The 14,823-nt window shown below is 51.5% G+C and overlaps 1 protein-coding gene across 16 annotated transcripts in view; it reads left to right on the top strand.

Annotated features, from left to right (window-relative positions):
* ITGAE (integrin subunit alpha E) overlaps nt 1-9,297 on the top strand; it is a 58,007-nt gene extending 48,710 nt beyond the window's left edge. For 2 of the 16 annotated variants that reach the window (XM_070061223.2, XM_070061222.2), the window contains exons 28-32: nt 129-224; nt 2,404-2,499; nt 7,541-7,651; nt 8,238-8,282; nt 8,968-9,297. In XM_070061223.2, coding sequence (XP_069917324.1) covers nt 129-224; nt 2,404-2,499; nt 7,541-7,651; nt 8,238-8,282; nt 8,968-9,063 — 444 coding nt within the window. In that variant the 3' untranslated portion in view covers nt 9,064-9,297. Of the gene's footprint in view, nt 1-128; nt 470-2,403; nt 2,500-7,518; nt 7,652-8,237; nt 8,283-8,967 lie in introns of those variants that run through there. The other 14 variants (XM_017348965.4, XM_008270877.5, XR_001795252.4 and 11 more) reach the window with 13 other exon arrangements.
* The last annotated feature ends 5,526 nt before the right edge of the window (nt 9,298-14,823 follow it).

The raw sequence follows: 14,823 nt of genomic DNA, 5'->3' as shown, positions 1-14,823 counted from the left end.
GAGATGGGCGCCGGCACCGTGCACCCTGTCTGCTCCGGGACGTTCAGATCCCCGCGTGCACAGGGTGGAGGATGCCAGCCCTTCCGCCGCACAGGCCGTGGGCTAGCTGACGGGCTTTGCTTTTCCAGCGTGTGGAAAAGTGGTGTTCCGTGAGCTGCGCTGTCAGGTCGGCCAGAGAGAACGTGACCGTGGCTGCCGAGCTCGCCCTGGGTCCGGCTGCGCAGGTACCGGAGCCGCAAACGCCTCGGGTGCTGCTGTCCCGTGTCCCAGGCTGGTCCCCGACCCACCTGCTGCCCAGCGCCTGCCTTCACCGCTCAGGCTGCTCTCTCTAGAACCATTTTTCTCCGGCTCCGTACCGGGAATTCCCTGCGGCTCCTCCCTGTCTGAGATCCCCGGTGCACACCAGCAGCAAGCCCTGCCTAAGTTCATGCCGAATCCAGTCTTTCCTCTGCATCTCTACGGCCACCAGGTGGGGTGGTGGAGGCTACGGCAGTGCAACCTTGAACCCCTGCTTCTTGCCTCTGTTTTCTCCGCACTCTACAGATAGTTCTCGTAACAGCTCTGCATCGTTTTTTGTTTTAAATATTTATTTATTGGCCGGCGCCGCGGCTCACTAGGCTAATCCTCCGCCTGCGGCGCCGGCACACCGGGTTCTAGTCCCGGTCGGGGCGCCGGATTCTGTCCTGGTTGCCCCTCTTCCAGGCCAGCTCTCTGCTGTGGCCAGGGAGTACAGTGGAGGATGGCCCAAGTGCTTGGGCCCTGCACCCCATGGGAGACCAGGAGAAGCACCTGGCTCCTGGCTTCGGATTGGTGCAGTGCACCGGCCGTAACGGCCATTTGGGGGGTGAACCTTTCTCTGTGTCTCTAACTCTGCCTGTCAAAAAAAATTATAAAAAAAAATTTAGGGCCGGCGCCGCGGCTCACTAGGCTAATCCTCCGCCTAGCGGCACCGGCACACCGGGTTCTAGTCCCGGTTGGGGCGCCGGATTCTGTCCCGGTTGGGGCGCCGGATTCTGTCCCGGTTGCCCCTCTTCCAGGCCAGCTCTCTGCTGTGGCCAGGGAGTGCAGTGGAGGATGGCCCAGGTGCTTGGGCCCTGCACCCCATGGGAGACCAGGAAAAGCACCTGGCTCCTGGCTCCTGCCACCGGATCAGCGCGGTGTGCCGGCTGCAGCACGCCGGCCGCGGCGGCCATTGGAGGGTGAACCAATGGCAAAGGAAGACCTTTCTCTCTGTCTCTCTCTCACTGTCCACTCTGCCTGTCAAAAAAAAATTTTTTTTTAAATTTTAATTTATTTATTTGGAGGGCAGAGATACAGAGAGAGAAAGAGGTTGATCGATCAGTCTTCTATCCGCTGGTTCACTCCCCAAATGGCCACAAAAGTGGGGGCCGGGCCAGGCTGAAGCCAGAAGTTTCTTCCGTTTTTCCCACGTGGGTGCAGGGGCCTAAGTACGTGGGCCATCTTCTGCTGCTTTCCCAGGTGCATTAGCAGGGAGCTGGATCAGAAGTGGAGCAGCCGGGACAAGAACCTAATGGGATGCAGGCACTGCAGGTGGAGGCTTAACCTTCTGCGCCACAGCATGGGCCCCTCTGCATCTTCTAAAAGCAAATACTCAATTGTGCCTCTCTTCTGCTTTAAAAAAAAAAAAAAAAAGAGCAAAAACTGGTTCTGACCCGTCTCTAGCCCTCACGGGCATCTGGGGAGTGAACCAACAGACGGAAGATGTCTCTCTCTCTCTCTCTTTCTCTCTATCCTCTCTCCTTGTCTCTTTCTCTCTCTCTAACTCTGACTTTGAAATAAATCAGTCTTAAAAAGAAAGTCGTTTGCTTCTTTTGGACTAAAATCCATGCTCTTTGCGACTTGTAAGGTCCTACAGGATCTGGTCTCTGCTGAATTCTCCATCTTCCAGAACTGTCCTTTCTCACCCCCAGCCCTGGCTCACCACCAGCTGTTCTGTCCTTCCTGATAACACAGCTTGCCAATATTATTCTGGCCACTGGACTTCTGGCCACTGCTCTTGCCCCAGATCTGCACGCGGGTGGTATGTCAGCCCGTCCCTGGCTTTATTCTAAAGTGGGAGCTGGTGACCACGTGAGAGCACCAGGCCTGAGCTGAAGCAGCAGCAGTGGGGAATGGAGAAGTGGGGACGGGTGCTAGAGAAAATTAAAAAAAACAAGAACTGACTTTGGGTGGGGGTTGGGCATAAGATAAGAGGTAAGGGGAAAGAAGCTGGGGAGTAACTGGAAATGCCTTGCTTGGTGGTGGCTGGGGCCATGAACGAAGCTAGGGAATGTGGGCGAAGGAACACGTTCGAAGGGAAAGGTGGTGAGCACTGTGCAAAAACGGTTGAGTTCGTGTCTAAAATCTGTCTTGTTTCCCGCCCTCTTTCCTGCCATCTTGTAGTTACTAAGAGATGTCCGTGAACTGCAGGTCTTCGGGAAAATTGTTTTCAACGAATCTTTCTATGTGGGGCTGAACCCAGAGAACCACAGAACCCAGGTAATACCTGGAATTCTAGGCACCTCCTGGGAAAGGTGTGCGGAGCCTCTGAGTCCCACCACACAGCTCTGCTGTGGCCTTCTTTCTGCTTTCAGTCTCGGCTCCCCTGAGCTCGGTTCTGCCATTAGCTGCCTTTGCAACATGGAACGGGGCAGCTTCTGCCTCCGTTGTCTTTGCCTGATAAATAAAGCAATTGAATGAGAGGCCTAAGCGGAGGGAGGTCTAGGTTGAAATAACTAGGCTGGAATCAACAGCCATATATGCTCTGATTCAAAGATACATTGATTAAAAAAATTCCTAGGTGGGAAATTGTTGTCTGTATACATTAACAACCTCCCTAGTGTGCAGCTCAGTGTTTACAGTATGAAACAGGTGTACAGGCTGGTGCCGGGACTGGGCCAGGCCAAAGCCAGGAACCAGCAACTCAGTCTGTGTCTCCCGCATGGATAGCAGGGTCCCAAGTACTTGAACCACCACCTGCTGCCTCCCAGGGCGTGTTTAGCAGGAAGCTGAAATTGGGAGTGGAGCAAGGGCTTAAATCCAGGCCCTCCGATACAGGATGCAGGCATCTTACTGCACACACTCGGTGTTTCTGTTTTTTAAGTTTTATTTTGGATTCTGGTTCAGGTCCTGGCTGCTCCACTTTCGATCCTGCTCTCTGCTATGGCCTGGGAAAGCATGGCCCAAGAAGATGGCCCAAGTTCTTGGGCCCCTGCACCCGCATGGGAGACTTGGAGGAAGCTCCTGGCTTCAGATCAGCCCATCTTCAGCTGTTGTGGCCATTTGGGGAGTGAACCAGCAGATGGATGACTTCTCTCTCTCTCTCTCTCTCTCTGCCTCTGTCTCTCTGTAACTCTACCTTTCTTTCAAGTAAACAAAATAATCTTTAAAAGGATTTATTTATTTACTTGAGAGGCAGAGAGAGGTCTTCCATTTGCTGGTTCAGTCCCCAAATGGGCGCAACAGCCAGAGCTGGGCTGATCTGAAGCCAAGAGCCAGGAGCTTCCTCCTGGTCCCCCATGTGGGTGCAGGGGTCCAAGGACTTGTACCGTCATCCATTGCTTTCCCAGGCCATCAGCAGGAAGCTGGATCGGAAGTGGAGCAACCAGGACTTGAAAATCTGGCACTCATACGATGCCATCGTCGTAGGCAGTAGCTTAACCCGCTGTGCCACATGCTGATCCCAGCACCCAGGTTTTGTGTGTTTTTTTTTTTTTTTAAAAGATTTATTTATTTGAAAGGCAGAGAGGTAGAGGCAGAGTGAGAGAGAGAGAGAGAGAGAGAGAGAGAGAGAGAAAGAGAAAGAGGTCTTTCATCTGCTGGTTCACTCTTCACTTCACAACGGCCAGAGCTGTGCTGATCCAAAGTCAGGAGCTTCTTTCGGGTCTCTTGCAGGTTCCCAAGCACTTGGGCCATCTTCTACTGCTTTCCCAGTCCATAGCAGAGAGCTGGATCAGTGGCACTGCAGACAGCAGCTTCACCTGCTATGTCATGGTGCCGGCCCCAAGCACCCAGGTTTTAAAAAGTAAATAATACCAAAAAAAAAAAAAAAAAAAAATCCAAGCCTCATAGAAGGCACCAAATGAAAATAATTATCCTTTCATTCTTCCTCATCCTATGTATCTCTTCCCAAAGGGAGTTACTACTGTTAACAATATCTTGTATACATATTCTAAATTTATATAGTTTAGGTATTACTGATTTTTTTATTTCTAGAGCATAGATTCCCCTAAACTGATGAAATTCTGTATCCTAGGATAGGCAGTTGGCACAGCGGTTAAGATGCTGCTTAGGACACCAGCATCATATATTACACTGCCTGAGTTTGGGTCCTGGCTCTGCCTCCAGCTCCTGGTTCCTGTTAATGTGCACCTGAGAGGCAGCAGGTGATGGCTCCTAGGTTTCTTGCCACTGACATGGGAGACCTGAGGCTCCTGGCTTCTGCCTGGCTCAAGTCTGGCTGTTGTGGGATTTGAACAACGAACCAGTGGATAAAAGATCTTTGCGTTTTTTTTTTTTTTTCTCTCTCTCTTTTCTCTTTCAAATATAAATAAGAAAAAAATGTTTAAAAAAAAAGCACCTGGGGCTGGTGCTGTGGCACAATAGGCTAAACTTCTGCCTGTGGTGCCAGCATCCCATGTGGGCGCTGGTTCGTGTTCTGGCTGCCCTCTTCCCATCCAGCTCTCCTTTATGGCCTGGGGAAGAGTAGCAGATGGCCCAAGTGCTTGGGCCCATGTCCCTGCATTGGAGATCGAGTAAAAGCTCCTGGCTGCTGGCTTCAGATTAGCACAGCTCTGGCCGTTGTGGCCACTTGGGGAGTGAACCAGCGGATGAAAGACCTTTCTCTCTGTCTTTACCTCTCTCTGACTATAACTCTACCTCCTAAATAAATAAACAAAATCTTAAAAAAAAACAAACAAACAAGCATCTGACTTGGAGTGAATCTATGAGTATAAATAGCGGTGCTCCAAATGCATTTCAGCTGAGGTAAGGAACCCCAGCGAAGGTTCCGGAAGGGCATATGCTGCATATCTAGTGAGGGAAGCACACCCAGGGTCGCCGCCTTGCCCCTCCTCCCGTACTCTAGTGTGTGTTGGGGATGAAGCCCGCACAAAGTGGCCACATCTGCGTAGCCTGTATTTTCAGATGGCAGAGGACACAGTAGGACGCAAGGGGTCAGTAACAAAAGGATTTCTTTTCCCAGGTACCTTCCCTTTTCACAGAGGACAATTTTCCTAAAAGTTCCCAGGAGATGTCCCCTTATCTTATAGTGAGAACTGGAGCCCATGTCAGTCACTGGCAGAGGCAAGCTCAGACCAGTCACGATTCCTGGATGGCTGTGGGGTAGTTCACGCCGGTGCTGGCTGCAAGCTGCAGTGCCCTGTGTCCTGCTCCTCCCTGCCCCACCAGGGCAGCTTGGAGGCCCTGCTGGGAACCTGTGCGCTTAGAACAGGACTAAAGGTCTACTCCGATCTGGCCTCTTCACCAGTGCCTCCCTGGGACTGCTTTCGTTTCCTAAACCCGGGTGTGTTAGCTTCCCAGCCTCCTACCTGTGGGAGAGAAAGGCAGCTCTCTTCCTGTTTTTCCTCCTTTGTTTGGGTGCCTTCCTGTTCTCAAGTCCTGGAGGGTCACCCCATGTCCATCAGCCTTTATAGTGTCATTGGAGAAGGCCTTTCAAGGGAACCCAGGGCTCAGGGCAGGCAGAGAAGTCGTGCTGGCGCCCCGGGCTCGCCCGAGTCCCCGGAGCACGCTCTGGCCACGACGCAGGAGGCCGCATCTGCCCTCAGGCGGGCCTGGCGTTCCCTGAGCTTCCCCACAGAGCCCAGTCCGTAAGAAGAGGGATGCAACTCCTAGAATTGAGGGGACCCCTGGAAGACAGCGCGGGGAGGCATTCCGGTAGAAGAGCTCTGCGGTGGTGCGCACGGATGCAGTGTGCGTTTACTTTCGTGTTGCTGAAGTCACACGTGCTTTTAGCCTGGGGAAGGGCAGACCGGTACCTTTGTATGTAGGCTTCCTGTGGGGAGACCGTGTCGCCGAAGACTAGGGGTTTGTGCAAGATCAAAAGGAGCTGTCAGAACAGAGTTGGAGAGGACTTGGAGGTCATTGCAATGAGTCACCATTTTGGAGACAATGAGCATGAATTAAGAAGTTTAAGGACACAGGGTGACACCCAGCTGGATGTGGACTCTTGGTTTCCTTTTCTTTCTTTTTTAAAAATTTATTTATTTACTTGAGAGGCGGAGTTACAGAGAGAAAAATCTTCCATCTGCTGGTTGACTGCTCAAATAGCTGCAGTGGCTGGAGCTGGGCTAGGCCAAAGCCATGAGCCTGGAACTCTATCCGGGTCTCCCACATAGGAGGCAGGGGCCATCTTCCGCTGCTTTCCCAGGCACATTAGCAGGGAACTGGATCGGAAGTGGAGCAGCTGGCACTTGAACCTGGCACTCATGTGGGATGCTGCAGGCAGAGGCTTAACCTGCTGTGCCACAATGCCAGCCCTGGCATCTTGGTTTCTGTCTCCTAGGACAATGTCCTTTTTGTTTTGCTTTGTTTGTTTTTAAAGATTTATTCATTCAGGGGCCTGCGCTGAGGTGCAGTAGGTTAATCCTCCGCCTGCAATGCTAGCATCCCGTATGGGTGCTGGTTCTAGTCCCAGCTGCTCCTCTTCCAGTCCAGCTCTCTGCTGTGGCCTGGGAAAGCAGTGGAGGATGGCCCAAGTGCTTGGGCCCTGCACCCACATGGGAGACCAGGAGGAAGCACCTGACTCCTGGCTTTGGATCGGTGCAGCGCCGGCCGTGGCGGCCACCTGGGGAGTGAACCAATGGAAGGAAGACCTTTCTCTCTGTTTCTACCTCTCACTGTCTGTAACTCTACCTCTCAAATAAATAAATAATCTTTTTAAAAAAAGATTTATTCATTTATTTGAAAGGCACAGTTACGGAGAGGCAGAGAGAGAGAGAAGTCTTCCATCTGCTGATTCACTTCCCAGATGGCTGCAACAGCCGGAGCTGGGCCCATCCTAAACCAGGAACTTCTTCTGCGTCTCCCACGTGGGTGCAGGGGCCCAAGCACTTGAGCCATCTTGTCTTCTAGTGCTTTCCCAGGCCACAGCAGAGAGCTGGATCAGAAATGGAGCTGCCAGGACTTGAACCGGCGCCCATATGGGATGCTGGCACTGCAGGCGGTGGCTTTACCCGTTACGCCATTAAGCCACAGCGCAGGCCCCAGTCAGTGTCCTTTAAAACCTAGAGAACTGACTCCTGGGACCCTCTTTCAAATGGCGGGAACATCTTCAGTAGAAGGTCACAGTCTCCTGACACATTTTGCTCTTCCAGCTAAGACACCAAAATAGTTTTCCTACCAAGTATCCTGATCACCTGACTCAAAATGAGTAAAAAGCAGTGGAGATGGTTAGCTTTCTGCATTGTCCTTATCAGTCACGATCGATACTCAGGATGTGGCCAGCCTTCATGTTTTGCTTCTTCAGCATGTTCCTCCTTTGCTTCCCCGATGTATTAGATGGTCTCTTTGTCATGTCCAGATCACCGTCGTCTTCCTGCAAGATGAGTGGAACTACTCCCTGCTGCTCATCCTTGGCAGCAGTGTTGGTGGCCTGCTGGTTTTGGTCCTGATTATCGCCATCCTGTTCAAGGTCAGTTCTACTCAGGTTCACTGGGCCGGAGAGGCCTGGGCCCTGCCTGGGGCACTGCTTCCTAGGACAGGAGCGGCTACCCTGGCCTCCTGGCCAAGTTTCCTTTTTCCTTCAGTCACACACAGCCCCTGTTTGGCCAGTGAGTGAAACAGTTTGAAAGAATAAAAAAAAATCTACTTGAGATATTGAAGTACAGGGAGGTCTTTGTTACACAGATCTGACTGTCATCCCCCAGCGAGAACCTTTCCTTGCTTTCCCTGTTGTAATGTGCAAATGTCTACTCTCTGGCATCTGCCCCTCTCCACCCTTTTATTTTTATTTATTTATTTATTTTTTGGACATGCAGAGTGGACAGTGAGAGAGAGACAGAGAGAAAGGTCTTCCTTTGCCATTGGTTCACCCTCCAATGGCCACCGCAGCTGGCGTGCTGCGGCCAGCACACCGCGCTGATCCGAAGGCAGGAGCCAGGTACTTCTCCTGGTCTCCCATGGGGTGCAGGGCCCAAGCACTTGGGCCATCCTCCACTGCACTCCCTGGCCACAACCACCCTTTTAAATCTTGCTCTTTTTTTTTTTCCCAAAACAAGCTGGACTGTTCCCTAAGGAGGGCCACGCCTTTGTGCTGCACATCGGTGAGTCCCCTGCCGGGAATGTCCATCCCCACCCCTTGCGCTCACTCCTCTGAAGACTCTGCCTGGCGATGCCTGAGTCATGGGCGTTGGGTTTTATGCTTTTCCTGTGAGCTGCCTTCTGGAAACTTCCAGGTGGCCATCATCCCACCGAGTTGTGGTTCTCTTCCTACTGACTGAGCTGGTTGATGGAGGAAGCCATACTCAATCTCTCTGTCCTCAGCGACTGGGCCATATTTTGAATATTTTTATGTAAGTGAAATTAGATCCAGTATAGCCAAAACTATCATGCTTTGCAGAATTAATTAAGAAAAGTTAGAGTGCTCTAGGGGTGCAGAGGCAGGTAGGGAGTCAGCCCGCGTGGTGGACCCGGAGGAGGCTTCAGGCTCCTGGCTTCAGATCGGCCCAGCTCCAGCCACTGCAGCCGTTTGAAGAGTAAACTAGTAGATGGAAGACTTCTCTCTGCCTCTCAAATAAATAAGTAAAACCTAAAAAAAAAAAAAAAAGTAAAGTCTGGAGCAATTGGCTCACTGGGAGAGATTCAGGGGAAGGCAGGGACAGGGAACAGGAAGTAGGAGAAGCAGAGAAGTGTAGGGGCTGTTTCAGGGGCAACCAGAAATAGGGTTTTCTAAAACATAAAGCGCGCTATCTTACACCTCTAATCGGGCTTCCCCTCCCTCTGTTGCAGTGTGGCTTTTTTAAAAGGAAATACCAGCAACTGAACTTGGAGAGCATAAGAAGGGCCCAGCTGAGAGCCGAGAGCCTGCTCCTGGAAGACAGTTAGGACCTGCGCTCGCGTCCGCTGGAAGAGGCTGTCGGCCGGCCCTGGAGCTCCGAGAGGCTCAGTGTCGTGGGGGCTGCTTCTTCCCGTGGCACGAGCTAGAGCAGATCAGACAGATTGTAGGAGATTGTTCTGCAGCCAGACGCTGCCCCTAAAGTGTCTGCGCGTTGTGTGAAAGTAAGAAAAACTCGGAAGACATTTGGTATTAAATAAAGTTAAACTGTTTTCTTTACAGTAGCACCGCTAATATGAATACGTTCTTTATGATATGCAGTGAATTTTGATATTTGATAAAGCAGATTTTCACTTTCATTTTTGAAAAATTATTGATTATTCTTCACATTAGCCTTTCAGATTTCTAAAAGAAGCTCCTTGGGGTTGACTTTAAACGAAGGTCACGTAGGGGGCATCGCCCCAGCGTCTCCTCCTGCTCAGGAAGAGGATGTGTCTCCACTTGCTGAGGTTTTTTTTTTTAAGATTCTGATTCAGTGGGTCTAAGATCAAGCCAAGAATTCTGCATTTTTTTCTTTTTAAATTATTTTCATGGCAAGAGATAGAGAGGGATGGTCCATCTGCTGGTTCACTCCCCAAATGCCGACAGCAGCCATGCCTGAAACTCAGTCTGGCATCCCACGTGGGTGGCAGGGACCCAAACACTTCCACCATCACCTGTTGCCTCCCGGGGTGCTCATTAGCAGGAAGCTGGATCGGAACAGTGTAGCAGGGGCTGGCCTTGTGGCACAGTCGGTTAAACCACTGCTTGCTACATGGACATCCCATATTGGGAGCACTGAACTCCCCCCCCTCCACTTTTTCAAATAAATAAATAAAAAATAAAAGCATACAAATCTAAACAAAAACAGTGGAGTATTTGGACTTAAACTGGACATTCTGATATGGAATGCAAGTGTCCCTAATGTCCCCAGCTTGCTGACATTTTAAAAAATATTGCACTGCAAAGTTTATCATTGTCTTCAAAGAGGTCTTAATGTACAAGGACTTTTTATTCCCATCTGTACTGTGTTTTTTGTTGCTACTCTGGAAAATATCTTTTGTTTCCCTGTCTAATTTGTACTTAGAGTGGTTGGTTGACTTGAATATTTGTCTTAATTGGCCATCTTACTGAACTCTTTGTTTTGTTTGAATTTTTAAAAAGTTTGATTCACTGTTTTTTTTTTTTTTTTTTTTTTTTTTTTAATTTGAAAGGCAGAGAGACAGGAACAGAGAAAGAGAGAAAAGTACAGAAATTCTGCCTACTGGTTGTCTCCCTAAATGTCCAATTGGGTGGGGCTGAACCAGGTCAAAGCCAAAGCTGGGACTGAGTCTGGGTCTCCCGCATGGGCACTTGAGCCGTTGCTTGCCTGTCAGTGTGCATGTTAGCAGGAAGCTGGAATCGGGGGCAGAGCCTGAACTCTTACCCACTGTGCCAAATACCCACCACCTTTGTTATTATTATTAATAGTTCTTTAGTGAATTCTCTTAGTCAGCTCCCAGGACCCTGGTGCCAGTTGCAGCCCGCGGGCAGGTGGTCGGGAGGACTGATGGGGTGGTCTCTGTGGGTGCCTCCTCTCCTGTTCAGGGCCTTTTCCAGGCTGATGTTCTTGGGCTCTTTGGCCTCTGGAGTGGTCTTTCTCTTTAGAGCTATGGGGTCTGACGAAGGCTGGGTGCTGGGGTGGGAGGAAACACCACTGGCCACCGTGCTCCTGACAAGCTTTTACATGTGCTGGTCCAGCAAAAGGCTGCCAGCCCAAGTGGCAGCAGCACCCAGGGGCCTGGGGTCTCTTGCCCCTGGGTGCAGAACACACTGGGTGCATTTGCTAGCTGGTTAAGGACACTAGTACCTCGTACGCCAGGGGATTCTCATCTGTTTCTGTGTTATAGACCCTTTTGCCAATTTTGTGACCCTGTCTCAGATGTTTTTTCCTAACCATTGTTTTATGAAAATGGTCAGACCTACAGAAAAGTTGAACTTTACACTGAGCACATGTCTGCCCCTTGCCTACCATTGACATTTTACTTATTCACACATTTTCCCATCTGTCCATTCATCAGCTTGATTTTTTAAATACATAAAAGTTAGCTGGCGCTGCGGCTCACTAGGCTAATCCTCCACCTAGCGGTGCCGGCACACCGGGTCCTAGTCCTGGTCGGGATGCCAGATTCTTTTGCCGGTTGCCCCTCTTCCAGGCCAGCTCTCTGCTGTGGCCAGGGAGTGCAGTGGAGGATGGCCCAAGTGCTTGGGCCCTGCACCCGCATGGGAGACCAGGAGAAGTACCTGGCTCCTGCCTTCGGATCAGCGCGGTGCGCCGGCCGCAGCATGCCAGCTGTGGCAGCCATTGGAGGGTGAACCAACGGCAAAAGGAAGACCTTTCTCTCTGTCTCTTTCTCTCACTATCCACTCTGTCAAAAACAAACAAACAAACAAAACACATAAAAGTTTACGAAGGCCCAGTGCTGTGGTACAGCAGGCAAAGCCACTGCCTGCAATGCCAGCATCCTTTATGGGTGTCAGTTCAAGTCCCAGCTGCTCCACTTCCAATCCAGCTCCCTGCTAATGGCCTGGGAAAAGCATACACATGGGAGACCTGGAAAAAGCCCCAGGCTCCTGGCTTTGGTTTGGCCCAGCCCTGGCTGCTGTGGCCATCTAGGGAGTGAACCAGCCAATGGAAGACCTCTCTCTCTCTCTTTCTCTCTCTCTCTCTCTCTCTCTCTCTCTCTCTCTCTCTCTCCTGCACTCTCTGTAAATCTTACTTTTTTAAAAAAGTTTACAAAGAGGCAACTTTGTTGAAATATAATGATCAGAATATTTTTCTAAGTGTTATTGATAAGTGGGTCTGTATTACTACATTAAAGCAGTGGGTCTAATAACTCTTTTAAAATAGCGATGAGTTTAAAATTCTTGAGACACCTGCAGCGGTTATCATACGAGAGGGTGGATAGCTGGTTTTCCAGATCACAGGTACTGCTACTGCTGCTATGGTTGTGGCCTATGCTGACAGCGGAGGAAGTGCCGCATTTCAAGTCAAGTGTAGGGAAAACAGATAGGAGCTTTTTTTCCCATCCAGTGTCACAGACCTGCCCTATACATGTGCCGTGGTCCCATGTAGGAAAGCAGACATCCTACGGGGCTTTGTGCTTTGCAGCTAACCTTTATTATTATTTTTTTTCTTAAGATTTATCTATTTATTTGAAAGGTAGAGTTAGAGAAGAGGGGAGGAGAGAGAGAGAGAAAGGTGAACCATCCGCTGGTTCACTCCCCAAATGACTGCCAACAGCCAGGAGCCTGGAACTCCATCTGCGTCTCCCAAGTGGGTGCATGGGCCTAAATACTTGGTTCACCTGCTGCTGCCTTCCTGGGTGCATCAGCAGGGAGCGGGATCAGAAGCAGAGCAGCCAGGACTTGAACTGACGCTCATGCGGGATGCCAGTGTTGCAGGTGGCAGCTTATCCTCCTGCGCCATGACTCCGACCCCTGGTTTTTACATCTGATCTTTAGCAATCACCCTAGAGGGTGTTTCCTCCGTTTGATGAAGGAGACAACTTGCTCAGGGCCACTGTCCTGTAGAAGGTTCTGGATTACAGGTCTAACGCTTTTTCCCACAAAAGCTTCACAGTGGACTGGGCAAGGAGCGGGCGATGACCTCAGAGAGGGTGTTGTCCTTCAGACTCGAGTGGGCAGAGAGTGACTTGAGCAGAACTGTGCAATTCCTCGCCTCATTTCCCGGCCAGCCCCGAGGCTTGGCCGCCCCAGCGCTGTCTGGGCCTGGGAATCTGCCTTCTGGATGCAGACTGCCCGTGATGCAGATGTGAGAACTGCACTATGTCACTGTGTGAGACGGGGGTGTAGAGGTCCACTGTGGGTCCGACTGCACTTTGCTAGCCGGTGGTGCTCAGCCACAGATGGAGTCCCGATGGTAAACTGCTTCAGGAAACAAACGTGACTGAGTGCTCTGGTAGGATCTCCCACTGAAATCGGCAAACGTGCACACGAATCAAGGCTTAGTCACGCCCCCCAGGCTTCAGTGTGGGGGCTGGCGGGTCAGGAATGTGGTTCCCTCCCTTATTCATTCATTCTTGGCAGAAGCCTCAGTGACCCTCGGCTTCATGGCTTCATGGTGGCCCTGTGGTACGGGACTGGTGCAGCCCTTCCCTGCCCTCACAGCCTAACTTGACAGCACCTGTGACAGCAAGGGAGGAAGGAACAAGAGACCCTGTCGCCTGGGGCCTCAGAGCAGCGGGGTCCAGGAGGCCTGGGTGGGGACGACAGACTCCCGTGAGCTGAGCCTTGACGCGGAGGAGGAAGAAGGGGAGAGTGCCCCGTGGGAGCAGGCGCAGGGCGGGGAAGTGACGCGCTGGATAAAGCAGCAAGCTGTGTGCCCGTGGGGAAGGAGGCTGGGAAGGCAGGCGGGAACAGCGGGCTGTAAAGAATCTATGTCAGAATTGGGTTCCTTCCCAAGGAATCTTGGGAAGCCACAGACACCTGGTGCTTGGTGGGAGGATGTCGCGCCCCTTCTCGTGTCATTGCCACTGTGATGACCACATGACCTGTGAACGTGACAGTGATGGAGGTTGTGGGGAGGGCACTGCAGGCAGCGGGTGGAGTGCGCTGGTCCTGCCCCACGTCAGAGACATCATTGCTTTGTGGGTTTGTGGGTCTGGGTTTGAATCTTTATTTCCAGCGCCCAGTGGGCAATCATTCATTCACCTCTCTGCTCTTGAAGTGTTTGATGCTGCAGACCAATTGTTGGGTACTAAGTAGCCATCAGTTAGGACAGGTCTCTGTGCAGCTGCCGGACATGGGACACGCTTTTCCCTGTGGACTGTATTCAGGCCACATTAATGATGCATCTGCTGTTTCTTAAATGGATCTGAGATGTTTATTAATGGAATATGTTTGTCATAGCCGTACTGTAAGGGCCCGGTCCTAGAAAGTAGCCCCCCCCCACCCCCTCCCCCCGCCCACCACCACCACCACCGTCTCTCCTGTGGTCTCTAAGGCTCCAGGGTGGTTCTCAAGGAAGTCACAGCCTGGTCTTGGCTGTGCCTAGAGGAGTCCAGGAAGGGCTGCCCACGCTGGAGGCAGATCAGACAGGACTGGGAGCCCTCCCCCAAAGCCGGAGCAGGGCCAGTACCTCCAGCCACACAGGGCAGGCATCAGTAAAGGTGTCTTTGTTTTTGTTTTTATTTTTGTTTAAGACTCTATTTCTTTATTTGAGAGGTAGAGTTACAGAGAGAGGGAGAGACAGAAAGAAAGGTCTTCCATCCACTGGTTCACTCCCCAAATGGCCGCAATGGCCGGAGCTGCACCGATCCAAAGCCAGGACCCAGGAGCTGCTTCTGTGTCTCCCACGTGGGTACAGGGGCCCAAGGACTTGGGCCATCTTCTACTGCTTTCCCAGGCCATAGCAGAGAGCTTGATGGAAAGAGAGGCAGCCAGCGCCTGCCCATATGGGATGCAGGCACTGCAGGCAGAGGCTTAGCCCACTGTGCCACAGAGCCAGCCCTCAGTAAAGGTTTGACCAATCAAGAACCGGAGAGCAGGCCTGCGTTGTGGCACAGCAGGTTAAACTGCCTCTTGAGTGGCAGTTGGGTTCTACTGCCCATCATCTCCCTGCTAACATGCCTGGGAAGGCGATGGATGGTAGCCCAAGTTCTTGGGTCAGTGCCGCCCATGTGGGAGACCAGGATGGAGTTTCTGGCTCCAGGCTTTGGCCTGGCCCAGCCCTGGCCTTTGCAGCTATTTGGGGAGGGAACCAGCAGATG

The sequence above is a fragment of the Oryctolagus cuniculus genome, chromosome 17 (genome assembly GCF_051225735.1).
Source record: "Oryctolagus cuniculus isolate XC-2025 breed Fujian yellow rabbit chromosome 17, ASM5122573v1, whole genome shotgun sequence".
NCBI lineage: Eukaryota > Metazoa > Chordata > Mammalia > Lagomorpha > Leporidae > Oryctolagus > Oryctolagus cuniculus.
The sequence above is the reverse complement of the archived record's forward strand: the minus strand, read 5'-3'. Positions and strand labels throughout refer to the sequence as shown.